This window comes from Leishmania martiniquensis, assembly GCF_017916325.1.
Source record: "Leishmania martiniquensis isolate LSCM1 chromosome Unknown contig_5, whole genome shotgun sequence".
Lineage (NCBI taxonomy): Eukaryota > Euglenozoa > Kinetoplastea > Trypanosomatida > Trypanosomatidae > Leishmania > Leishmania martiniquensis.
In genome coordinates this window covers 1-13,185 of record NW_027124991.1, presented here as the reverse complement: position 1 = coordinate 13,185, position 13,185 = coordinate 1, and the positions used below count along the sequence as shown (strand labels likewise).

The window sequence follows — 13,185 nt, the reverse complement described above, 5'->3', positions numbered from 1 at the left end:
AACCCTAACCCTAACCCTAACCCTTAACCCTTAACCCTAACCCTAACCCTTAACCCTTAACCCTTAACCCTTAACCCTTAACCCTTAACCCTTAACCCTTAACCCTTAACCCTTAACCCTTAACCCTTAACCCTTAACCCTTAACCCTTAACCCTTAACCCTTAACCCTTAACCCTTAACCCTTAACCCTTAACCCTTAACCCTTAACCCTTAACCCTTAACCCTTAACCCTTAACCCTTAACCCTTAACCCTTAACCCTTAACCCTTAACCCTTAACCCTTAACCCTTAACCCTTAACCCTTAACCCTTAACCCTTAACCCTTAACCCTTAACCCTTAACCCTTAACCCTTAACCCTTAACCCTTAACCCTTAACCCTTAACCCTTAACCCTTAACCCTTAACCCTTAACCCTTAACCCTTAACCCTTAACCCTTAACCCTTAACCCTTAACCCTTAACCCTTAACCCTTAACCCTTAACCCTTAACCCTTAACCCTTAACCCTTAACCCTTAACCCTTAACCCTTAACCCTTAACCCTTAACCCTTAACCCTTAACCCTTAACCCTTAACCCTTAACCCTTAACCCTTAACCCTTAACCCTTAACCCTTAACCCTTAACCCTTAACCCTTAACCCTTAACCCTTAACCCTTAACCCTTAACCCTTAACCCTTAACCCTTAACCCTTAACCCTTAACCCTTAACCCTTAACCCTTAACCCTTAACCCTTAACCCTTAACCCTTAACCCTTAACCCTTAACCCTTAACCCTTAACCCTTAACCCTTAACCCTTAACCCTTAACCCTTAACCCTTAACCCTTAACCCTTAACCCTTAACCCTTAACCCTTAACCCTTAACCCTTAACCCTTAACCCTTAACCCTTAACCCTTAACCCTTAACCCTTAACCCTTAACCCTTAACCCTTAACCCTTAACCCTTAACCCTTAACCCTTAACCCTCAACCCTTAACCCTTAACCCTTAACCCTTAACCCTTAACCCTTAACCCTTAACCCTTAACCCTTAACCCTTAACCCTTAACCCTTAACCCTTAACCCTTAACCCTTAACCCTTAACCCTTAACCCTTAACCCTTAACCCTTAACCCTTAACCCTTAACCCTTAACCCTTAACCCTTAACCCTTAACCCTTAACCCTTAACCCTTAACCCTTAACCCTTAACCCTTAACCCTTAACCCTTAACCCTTAACCCTTAACCCTTAACCCTTAACCCTTAACCCTTAACCCTTAACCCTTAACCCTTAACCCTTAACCCTTAACCCTTAACCCTTAACCCTTAACCCTTAACCCTTAACCCTTAACCCTTAACCCTTAACCCTTAACCCTTAACCCTTAACCCTTAACCCTTAACCCTTAACCCTTAACCCTTAACCCTTAACCCTTAACCCTTAACCCTTAACCCTTAACCCTTAACCCTTAACCCTTAACCCTTAACCCTTAACCCTTAACCCTTAACCCTTAACCCTTAACCCTTAACCCTTAACCCTTAACCCTTAACCCTTAACCCTTAACCCTTAACCCTTAACCCTTAACCCTTAACCCTTAACCCTTAACCCTTAACCCTTAACCCTTAACCCTTAACCCTTAACCCTTAACCCTTAACCCTAACCCTTAACCCTTAACCCTTAACCCTTAACCCTTAACCCTTAACCCTTAACCCTTAACCCTTAACCCTTAACCCTTAACCCTTAACCCTTAACCCTTAACCCTTAACCCTTAACCCTTAACCCTTAACCCTTAACCCTTAACCCTTAACCCTTAACCCTTAACCCTTAACCCTTAACCCTTAACCCTTAACCCTTAACCCTTAACCCTTAACCCTTAACCCTTAACCCTTAACCCTTAACCCTTAACCCTTAACCCTTAACCCTTAACCCTTAACCCTTAACCCTTAACCCTTAACCCTTAACCCTTAACCCTTAACCCTTAACCCTTAACCCTTAACCCTTAACCCTTAACCCTTAACCCTTAACCCTTAACCCTTAACCCTTAACCCTTAACCCTTAACCCTTAACCCTTAACCCTTAACCCTTAACCCTTAACCCTTAACCCTTAACCCTTAACCCTTAACCCTTAACCCTTAACCCTTAACCCTTAACCCTTAACCCTTAACCCTTAACCCTTAACCCTTAACCCTTAACCCTTAACCCTTAACCCTTAACCCTTAACCCTTAACCCTTAACCCTTAACCCTTAACCCTTAACCCTTAACCCTTAACCCTTAACCCTTAACCCTTAACCCTTAACCCTTAACCCTTAACCCTTAACCCTTAACCCTTAACCCTTAACCCTTAACCCTTAACCCTTAACCCTTAACCCTTAACCCTTAACCCTTAACCCTTAACCCTTAACCCTTAACCCTTAACCCTTAACCCTTAACCCTTAACCCTTAACCCTTAACCCTTAACCCTTAACCCTTAACCCTTAACCCTTAACCCTTAACCCTTAACCCTTAACCCTTAACCCTTAACCCTTAACCCTTAACCCTTAACCCTTAACCCTTAACCCTTAACCCTAACCCTAACCGTAGATGTGAAAAAGCGGTTGAGAGTCATAGGGGCACCGTGTTTTGTTTATTAGGCGTTATTGTTAGTGATTTACTGGCGTACCGTTTGTGAAGGTAGCGCTTTGTGCTGCCAATGGAGTTCATCGGGCGTTGGCAATTCGAAGTGCTAGCCTTCACATGAAAGGGGAAGTTTTGCTCACAGCGGTGCTCTCATCCGTCAGGGACGCGGGAAGGCGCATACAGGATGCGGTTAGCGGCTTCCTCCCAGCGAGATTCTTCGACGTGTTGCTAGAAATGGATTAGCGATGGTAGCATAGAGGGAGTAGGGGAGGCTTCGATTGCTCACCGTGCGCTCAAAGGCGTCGTTTAGGGAGCTTTCGAGGCAACATGTAGACAAGAGGCACAAAAACAGCGGTCTGCAGAGGGGAGTGATCGTAAAGGAGAGGAAATATTTTTTTGGAAGGTCAGCTTAAAAGACGTTATGCGGAGGGTGCCACTGAGATCGAGAGAAAAAAGAATCCCGTGCGCAGTTTCGTGAGGGCACTAAAATGCGCAAAAGAGAAAGTTTGCCGTTGGATTGCGTTCTTGTCCCGTGAAATATTTGGAGTGGGGTGAAACCTTAGAAGGGGCTGCGTTTCAGCGATAACCGGAGGTCTGGTTGATGGCGCTCAAAGTACACGGAGAAAATGTATTGAAGTCACTGAATCGTGCTCCGCGAACGCTTTATAGTGCTGAGAAAGTCATGATGGGACAAAAATACGTAAGGGATTTCACTGTGTGCCGAGATGATGCAAAGGGCAAAGAAGTTGATACAAAATCTGTGGCCTTCAAGAGAAAGCATGAGTTTGTAGCTGAGAGTCGAGAGAAATGAGGGGATCCCAGAGAAGTGTAGTTTTTTTCGTGGAGGTCGTACAGCTGAAGAAAAGGAAGGGAAGCGATGCTGAGCCGGAGGGGCATGCGGGCAGTCAGCTTTGCTCATGCTTTTGTCAAAAGTGCTACCTTGAGGCGAAGGTGAAAGATGTTGCAGGCGTGAGGAATCGTGGAGGTGATGGAGGAAGCCTACGTCAGCTGGCAGCGCGATACATCAGTGTGGCGCAGTGATGAGAGCCTTGTCGGGGCTGGCATGAAGATCTGTCATCTCCGGGAGTGGAGACGGTTCCTGCGAGGTGTCACATGAGTTGAAGCGTAGCTACACTCCGGACTTGGGCACTAGCATGCTCTTTTTTTTCTGCTGGGGTGTCGTGGGGTGGAGGGGGAGATGGCGAGCAGCAGAAGCGGGAGTAGCCTTTTCAGTGACAGGCTTCAAGAACAAGATAGGAGAGAGAGGTAGGATAGGGTCGTGCCACGATTGGCGAGAGGACGGCAGTGGAGTCACTACTCAGAAAAAGAAAGAGAGAAAGTGCGATGAGTCTAGGCAGGCTGTTGCTGTCGCTGAAGTCGTGGTCATGGGAGAGATGGAGACGGGAGGGGAGCGGGAAATAGCAGTGGGAGCGTCAAGACAGAAGAGATACAACATCACATCGGCAGTCGTGAGCTCACTTCTGAAGGGGAAGTGCCTCAGCAGAGCAACACCAGGAGCGACCTGCATAGGGAGCAGGCGTTGAGTAAAGAAGCTTAGTAGATGGCAGAAACAGGCAGGGGGAGGATAAGATGTACGGCAGCTTGTCTTCGTCGCGGAGGAGGGAAGCCTGCTTATTAGATGTCGCATAAAGATCAATCATAGTGATGGGTCGGAGGGGGAAGACGGCGGTTTAGCTGGTGTTTGTGCATTCATGGATGAGTTGATGCCACGACCTTCCATGACACAACAGTATACTTCCTTTCTGTTTCGCTCACAGATACGATACTACGTTGTTTCACGAAATATGTTCTGATTTGGGCTGCCGTGTAGGCGCCTGTCACTGTTCAGCGGAGAGTGAAGCGCATCAGCGGAACTTTCCATGGTGACTGCAACCAAGTGATCCTGCATAAAGGCCTCCCCTGCAGAGATATTATCTCCGGTGCGCGCGCAGTGCCCTTTGGACGGTCGTCGACTTTTAGGGGCAAGATAGACGATAAGGGTAAAAAGAGAGGCGGAAGAAGAGGGAATAGGAACGCTAAAGAAGATAGTCGACTTCACGAGGAAAGGTGGTACTTCACGAAGTGGGCAAAGGCCGCCTCAAAGGAGTCGAAGACTTCTGTACCGTCGTGCAGCATCAGGTTGAAGGGCAAGCCAAAGTTCTCAACGGTGAGGCCCTCCGCCATTTCACCACCGTACTTGTCCACCATAGACCGCGTGTCAGAGGAGAACGTCAGCAGCGGCTTCCCCAGAGCTGCCGCGTAGCCGACCTCGAAGGCGGTTCCACAGTCCGGTTCCTTGGAGCGAAAGGGTGAGAGGTCAGCAATGACGGCGTCACAAGCCTGTATCATCTCGATGTTCTTGTTACGGATGTTGAGTGCTCCGCTGACAACGTTGTCCACTGGGATAAGCGGCACCACTCCCTGCTGGCTGAGTAGTTCGCGCACTTTGCTGTAGTATTTGTCGCCTTTATCGGGATGAAACACCGCGGGGCCGGCGATGTAGATCGACTTTGGTGCAGGCATGTGGACGGGGGTGCAGTAAAAAGGAGGGAACAGACTTCAAGGCACGCCGGAGTTCCGAGGGGATCGAGAGGGCGCGGAACTTAAGGAGTGGATGAAATGTGGACCAGAAATGCGGGGGCGACACTCGACACAGATACCGTTCATGAGTCATTGTCGCCCCGAAGGACAAAGAAAAAGTTGCACGAGTTGTTGCAATAGGGAAGGGAGCGGGCGCGGAAAGCAGGAGGGCGGCGATGTGAGAAAGAGAGTATGGCAGGCGTCAACCCCGGTTTCGCTCGCCAACAACAGTTGTTCTTTTTTCTGCCACGCAGCGTCATCGAAACGCCATCTGGCCCTCATCTGGCCTCACATAGGCTCCCCATGCTGTACGAAACAGCGGCAGGGAGGCACTACAGCAACGCGACCTCTGAGCTCATTGAAAAGACTCCTTTGCTCTCTTTTTTTCTTCGCAAAACGATACCATTGTTCCCACCTCCTTCTGCCTCCTAAGCCCTAGTGGAGTCACTTCTAGGATGCCGGCGCCACCGACGACTTCCCCCGTGTTGTGTATCTGTGCCATACTCACCTGGATGGAGTGGTATAGCGCCGGTGATACAAGTTTGCGTGACGTCGTAAGCTTGCGTGCCATACAAGAGGCGCAGACGCTTGCCGTCACAGGTCGCCTCGACGCAACTTTGTCCAGAATCGTACCGCGCATGTGAGTAGCGAAACACCGTTCTTTCCACTCTGTGTCGTTGTCTCTGAGCCCTGTGAACAGCAGAAGTGGTGCTGGCAGTGGCAGTGATAACGTGGACTGCAGGGCTTCTTCTCATCGAGTGGGGTAATAGCTCTTTGAGATGCCACAAACACTCAGATGTATGCCGTTGCCCTACCCGAGGGGGGGACTTTCTGCGCAAGAGAGTAAACGTCGCTGTCTGGACTTTGTTGGGGGGGGGGGGTCGCGTGACTGACGAGGTTTACGTGTGGGCCAAAAGCGATGCTTTTGTGCTGCTTTCCCTTATAGAAATCGGCCACCCAGAAGACGTCCCTGAGGGGGATAGCAGCTGCGGTGCTCGTATATGTGGCGATGCTGAACCCACTTGTTTCGTCCACGCACCCGGTGCGGTAAGGCGCACAGGAGAGAGTAAGAGAACATCAGAGAGAAGCGTCTCGGGGCGCACCCGACCAAACGTCGCGCACAGCGCACAATGTCGAGGGAGACACGGTACGCCGGCATGTCGTAGCGGAGTCCCTTCACTCGATTGTCTGAGCCGTCAGTGCGACTACTGTCAGGGCGAGCGGCGACTTCGAATCGGCAACGGAGCTGCCTACAAAGGCGACGAGGTTGCCAGCGGATGAGACGTGGAGAGACTTCAGCCGGCTGCACGGCAGTGGCACAGCGCGCTCACCGGTCTGCAGCAGCTGAAACACCTCGAGCTCGCCGCTATCCACGCGCAAGAGGAGCGGGTAGGGCTGGTAGGCCAGGCAGGGGCACGTCATCATGGACGCTGGAGTGGTAGCGATGCGCCTCAGCGGAAGGCCTCCAAGATCGTAGAGAGCGGCCTCCTCGACGAAGAAGACCCAAAAATGCGTGGGTCTATCGGCTGGCATGACATGCAGGACCGTTGACACAGCAGGCACCTGTTGGAGCAGACACTCGTAGCAGGTACCTCCACAGCAGACAAAGACCTCCGATTCCTCTGTAGCGGCAACCACCGCGTCACCATCTGCGGAGGCGCCGATGTACGCGACCCGGGAGGAGGCCTCGCACGTAAACGAAAGCGACGACTCGAACAACGACAGGGGTGTGCAGCCCTGCTGTACCCAGCCCGAGAGTTGAGCGCTCGAGTCTGCAAGAACGGCCAGCTGCGATGCGAAGCAGGCGTGGATGACAGGCGCCGGCGTTAGCTCCGCGGTGTAGTGCGCCACCGCCTGCGAAGCCAGCGACAAAACGTAGCAGCTTCTGCTATCCGTGAAGAGGAACATGTTGCCCTTGTGGAAGGCGGTGGCGGTGATGAGGCCATCAAAATCAGGAAAGGAGCGAATGCGGTCGCCCGTGGTGACGTTGAACAGCGTTGCCGTGCGCTGATCATTGCCGACTACAAGCAACTCTGCCGTCGTGGTAGCGGGTACGGTGCCTTCAATGTACCCCAGCGTGACAAAGCGAGCTGAGCGGCACGCCAGAGAGGTTGTGGAAATGATGGTGAGGTTGGCGGCTTGTGCGGGGAGGCCATGCGTGTCCTCGTCCTCTCGGCTCGCCGAGCCAAATAGGGTGTCTGTCGTGTCGTCCATGAACTGCAGCTCTTCCATCATGCGGAAGATGCGCTGCTGATTGGCGCACTCGCTAGCGCACCCACAAGCCTCTGATGCCTCCGCCGTACACACGAGGGTGTGCACTACCGCTGTGCGTGGCGGGTGTTGGTCGGCAAAGAGTTGAATGGGCACGTTGCCGAACTCTCTCGCGTACTCGCGGGACGAGAGATGGAGCCCAGGCACGCCTGGCTGCCTTCCGCACTGTGGATAGGAGAAGGGGTGAAACAGGTTATCTGCCGCGGATGCCTGCTCTCCAGTCTGCGCGATCCCAAACACGAGGTCGATCCACGAATGGAGAGACGCGGAGACCATATCGCTCTCGAGGGCGCTCCGATGCTGCCGCACAAAGTCCTCGCTACTCACTGCCCAGGGAGGCAGCTTCACGTAGGCGGCCACCGGAGACCCATCCGCGCGGAAACCAAGAGGAAGGAGAGGGGGCCCGCAGAGTGCCGCGAAGTCGTCGTTGAAGAACTGAGGAATGAGCTCGCGAAAGTTGCTCGAGTTTGTCGTGACACTTCGCCAAAGCTGTGAAATGGACTCCAGGATGCGCTCCGGGACATCTAGCGTGCCGCCCTGCAGACTCAATTGGTACTCCGGGTGTGGGCGCACGAGGTAATAGGCGACGATACCCGCAGAGGAGTAGTGCGTGGAGTACAAATATGCCGTCTCCTCTGCCTCCCGCAGAAACTCAGCGCGCTCCTGCAAAAGGGCCAGGCGCGATGGGGAGAGGGCGCCGACGGGCTTGCGCAAGTCACGAAAGGTCGAGGGCTGAGAAAAGTCCAGCTCAGGTGATGTGTAGTCGGCCAGTACCCAAGGGAAGATAGGGTACTGGAAGAGGTCGTTGGCGCATCGCGATGCCCACTTGTTTAGATGCAGGAGGTACTCGTAGCTGGACATGGAACGGTGCCTCCATGCGTCCACGATAGCCTGGATGGACACGCGGTAGGGTGGAACACCAAGGCGTTCAGAGAGCAGGTGCATCGCCTGGTCCCGTTCGCGAGGGTTTTGGAAGATGAGCGATAGCGCAGGTGCCGCCTCGGGTGACTCGGACGTGTACACGTCGAGCCCAACTGCCTCGAAGATGATCCACCGAGCAAAGGTGTGCCGGCACTGGTGGCGCTCCAACCTCACCACCCCGTGCGCGGGTAAAGGGAAAAGCGGCTCAAAGGTCAGGTCGGCGTCTCCGATGTAGAGAATGCCTTTCTGCTCGCGCATCGGCACCTGCCGCCGCACACAGAAGCTGACAGCGGTGGAAACGCTCTGCAAAGCAACCTCACGGCGTGAGAGTATATCCTCGCTTCGATGCCGTGTAAAAAGACTACGAAGGGACTCCGAGAGCCACTCAGACGTTCGGGCAAAGTGGAACTCCCACACCTCCTTGTTCGGGTATGGTCTGCAGATGCCAGGAATGGAGTGCAGTCCGCTGGGTGGCATGAGCACTTCGCGCAGGAGTGTATTTTTACACTTGAACGTAACCGAAATGTGCGCATCACAGAGTCGAACGCCAGCGTCTACTACCCTTGAGAGCGGGAAGACGATGACATTGGGGCCACCATCATCAAAGAACAGATGCTCCGACGCCAACGAGAGTGTGCCTTCCTTGTCGGTGCTCAGGAACGATGGCCACCCAGATAGCCGCCGCACACATTCGTCTTCACCAAGGAACCACTCTTTGTCCGTGAGCCAGTAAAGCGTCAAGCGAGAGCGGCGTCCGCCCATGGTGCGCACGGCTTCTTGTTAGTTCAAAGATGTACGTAGGGAAGTTGCTCTCTTTCGTGTTGTTGTATGGGTAGGTGTGGGTGGGTGGCTACGTTTGCCGTGCCTCGAATGAAGAAACGGGATCGCCTTGCGGACGATGGCGGTAGCGACGGATACCTCTCTGCGTCGTCTCCCTCTTCCAGCGTCGCCGTCCTGGGAGGTAGCGGTTGTGAGGAGGAGAACCGCGGGACGGCCTCATGCAATCCCCAGCTAGCAGGGAAGCGCGCAAGTCACTCACTGAATGGCTCTGCCGAAGGACTGAGCGGTAGCGACGTGAGAGATCGTTGGGGAAGAGAGACATGTTATTCTTCTAGAAAGGGGGAAGTGACGCAGAAGGGGGCGGCAACAAGCGCGGAGCACGTGAGAGGTGAAAGGGGTGCCGGTACAGCCACAGACACATACACGCACACACGGATACAGCGGCCGTGAGAAGCAGGATGCAACAAGGAGGAGACTGAAGCAGTTTCACTGCGATGAGCAGTGGTAAGCGGTCATCCAAGTGGCCATCCCAGGGTGGCAACCTCGGCGTGCGCGCAGACTCACAGTGGTGCGGCCTCACCTTCACCGCCATCCTGCTAACATTGTTTTAATGTACTGTGCTTCCACTGTGTTGGCGCGCCTGCGCATGGCTTTCCTAAAAGCGTTGCCGCCATCCGATAGAAAAGGACGGGATCGCGCATCTCACTTGAGCACACTTGAGGAGAGAGGGGGGAGAGAGAGCAGATGATGCGGGTAGCAGAACACACACTTATACGCACACACATATATATATACATATAGACAGAGAGACGGATATAGAAATGTATCTAAGAAACGCGAAAGATAAAAAATGGTGTGCGCTCTCGACCAAGACGGCTGAGCGCCACTGAGAAGGGGGTATCTGAAAAGTATGCAGAGGTGGCGACGCGTGGCCACGGCGGAGCGGTGATACGACGTGTCGGCACTGGCTCGTGTGCCAACAGAGTCGCTGCAGGCCGTGGGAGCAAGCCGTTCGCGCAGCAGAGAAATCCGTGAATCTTTACGAAGGCGCGAAAGGCGCTCAAAGGGGAGTCGTGGAGAAGAGGTGAAGCTCGCCAAAAGAAGGTCCTCTCGGGAGGCTTCTCAATAGTTCGCCTTCCCCCCTCGTCTCTTGTGGAATCTGCGCACGTCTCTGAACGTTGTGGCACACATCACCCGTTCATTTCCAGCTGTTGCGAGTTGTAGTAGAGGCGGTGTATGAGGCGCTCGCGCTCTGTCACGACACCGGGGAAGTCCACGTTAAGGTCTACGGCAACCCAAAGAAGCGGCTGCAAGGCCTGTAGCTGTGAGGTCGTGCAGCAGGGAACATCTCGACGGAGGAGTGGGTGCCTCAGTTGCATCGATTTATGATGGTACCAGCGCTTTTTCTGGAAGATAAAGGTCACTGACATGCTTTTGATGAGAGTGAAACGCGGCATTGCGTTCACGAGTTCCTTCTGCTGCTTGGACGGCAGCTGCGAGATGTGTACCATTCTCAGTGTCTCGGCGGAGTTCACTAGATGAGGCGATGCGCCGGCGCACACGCGAAGGCCCGCGGCGGAGATCTCCGCCGCCTCGACCCAGTCAAATGAAGTGTAGTTGAACTGCGCTGCGATAGTGGTGAGCGAGCTCGCGATGTTATGCTGGAATGTCCTACCGTCGAGCAGACTGCGGTGGACGAGGTCATCATCGACCAGAAAGGGGTTAGTTGTTTCTTGTGCGTTGTACACCGTCACTTCTTCCGGGAGAGTCACGCTCGGGGCACAGTCGGGGGTGCACAGCAGATGTTGGCGGGACGACAGAGAGTCACTGTAGACGAAGGCGGCATCGAAGCACTCCAGCGTGGACGCTGGACGCCATCGCATGCTAGCGCCGATGCACTCGAGAAACAAGCATGAGCCCAGCGGCGAGTACGGCGGTGGGAACAAGTCGAGGATGTCACGCTTTCTTGAGGACGGCAGCGAAAAGAAGGGAACGGCGCGGAGGGGAGGCTGAATCACGCTGTCAGCTGGTAGCACTAGCTGTGCTGGGTAACGAGGGCGGACGGCTAACGAGGCGAGGTGGCGTGGCAGAAGCCACTTATTGCTCTGCAGCGCGTTGCGTTTCTTGTAGTACTCCATCAGCTGCAGCGCCTCGGCGTTCTGAATCGGCCGAGAAGTCAGGGCCCACATGGCTGCTAAAGCCAGTTGAAGGAGAGATGCGTGCGGCAATGGCTGCGCTCTTGTAAGAACGATCGCAAGAATAAACGTAGGCGGACGCCGCTGCCTGCTGGGTGTGTGTGTGTGTGTATGTTGGGAGGTGAGACCCGAAATCAGAAAGCAGTGCTCGCGCGGCGATGGAGGAGAAAAGGGGTGAGATGAGGCCCGAAAAAGGGATGGGAAAGAGAAGGACATGTGAGAGAGCGGCGGTATCGCTCGAGAAACTGCACAGAAGCGACTTGCGCGGCGCCGCTTGTCTTTCAAGTGCTTCATCCCTTGCTAGGCAGGTTGCAGCTATGACCTTCTTCATATCTGTCCTCTCTGAGCAGCTCGCGCAGTGCGCGAGGGACGTAGGGGGAGATGGCGTGTATTATTGGCCGTGAGCCACTGCTGTATCTTGGCCCAATACAGCAAGAGCGCTGCTGGATAAGCTTGAACGAAGAGAATACGGAACAAAGTATTTCCCGTCACTGCAGGCTTAGTTTTGCGCGGAGATTTGTTCTCGCCGATTGAGTGAGCATGTTGCACATGGAGAGAGGTATAAGTATGAGAGGGACTACGCTAGCGAGCAGCCGTTTGTACAAGAAGTGGGCGCGTAGCAGCCTGCGTACTTTCTTGGGGTGGGTTATTGCGCAGTCACAGCCAGCGTCACCTCATACTCGTCGCTGAGCTCGAGCAAGTCACGTGTGTGCGCTGTGGCGTCTGCCTCCCCGGTCAGCACGGTCGCGGCAAGAGAGGGTGGTATCGAGCTCAGCACAGATGCAAGAAGCCGATCGCATGGACAGTTGGGCACGGCCCTACGCCGCGCACGCACCTTACTGTGTCACTGCTCCACAAGCGCTTTTTTCCCCAGTGTTGCTTCGCGTGGGGGCGGCAAGCTGAGAAAAACCCACGACAGTCGCGAGTACCGTCTCCTGATCAGGGTGCACTGGATGCCTCAGCAAGAGCCTCTAAAGCCCCTATGGATGCTGCTTAGAACGTCATGGCAGTGCTCTCTCTCAGAACTCTGGTCGCTCTCAACGCAAAGAGGAAACCAATGAGCCAAGCAGCCCAACGCCGCGGTGGAATCCGGCGTACCAGCAAGTCATCGTGTAGGCCTACATAGAGCTCAGCTCGCCCCTCCACTCCCACAAGTAACAAAGTGCGTCGTAGGCCTCCTTAAAGACACCATCGCTGCCGCACGACTGCTTCTCGAACGCGTCCGTCGAAAGTTGGGCGAGACCGGCAAATCCCGTAAACGGTTTCTCGGTGAAGTTTCGCAACTACAGACGAAGGGAAGCGCCAAGCCTCTCCTGGCAGCGACAGGGAAAGCCATCTGATCGGCAGCAGCATGTGCAGCTCAGCTAACTGTGTCGGTTGGCAATCTGGACGTCGGAGCCCTTCGAGTTCTCGCGCGTGAGGGTTCATGAGAGCCAAGGATGCTGAGGCGCTGTGCGACATACACCACTGCTGGTGATTCATACAGAAGAAAAGCCTTGCACCCTAAGCGTGGCACCTCCTACTTAGTGTGTCGTGTTGTGGCTCCCTCTTCTACCACAGGTGCCAAGAGCGGCGTCGGGGCTTCTATGAGATGCAATTTTATCCAACGTGAAATGCGCTGCTGTGTAAGCAGTCTCAAGCTCGCCTGTCGTCACACGAGGGTGGAGAGTGCTTCACCTTTCCCATCAGCCTTGCGCACGGCTGGTACGATTCTCGACCAATGAGGTAACCGTCTCACGATGAAGTCGTCATCGATAAGATTCGACGCCCCAAGGAGAACTTTGGGGCACATGTTAGCATGCGCTGTGAGGCGGAGCGTCACGTCATGCAACAATGCGCTCCCTAGAAGCAGGC

The 13,185-nt window shown here is 53.9% G+C and overlaps 3 protein-coding genes across 3 annotated transcripts; all 3 read right to left on the bottom strand.

Moving 5' to 3' along the window:
• Positions 1 to 4,639: 4,639 nt before the first annotated feature.
• Positions 4,640 to 5,107, bottom strand: LSCM1_08295 (uncharacterized protein; the record flags this gene model as incomplete). Its single annotated transcript, XM_067325628.1, has 1 exon — positions 4,640 to 5,107. One exon carries the CDS (start codon positions 5,105 to 5,107, stop codon positions 4,640 to 4,642), a length of 468 nt encoding a protein of 155 aa, XP_067173767.1.
• A 1,233-nt stretch (positions 5,108 to 6,340) lies between these two features.
• On the bottom strand, positions 6,341 to 9,118 carry LSCM1_08294 (uncharacterized protein; the record flags this gene model as incomplete). The annotated part of the gene is made up of 1 exon (XM_067325627.1): positions 6,341 to 9,118. One exon carries the CDS (start codon positions 9,116 to 9,118, stop codon positions 6,341 to 6,343), a length of 2,778 nt encoding a protein of 925 aa, XP_067173766.1.
• Positions 9,119 to 10,326: 1,208 nt separating this feature from the next.
• Positions 10,327 to 11,325, bottom strand: LSCM1_08293 (uncharacterized protein; the record flags this gene model as incomplete). Its single annotated transcript, XM_067325626.1, has 1 exon — positions 10,327 to 11,325. One exon carries the CDS (start codon positions 11,323 to 11,325, stop codon positions 10,327 to 10,329), a length of 999 nt encoding a protein of 332 aa, XP_067173765.1.
• Positions 11,326 to 13,185: the final 1,860 nt, after the last annotated feature.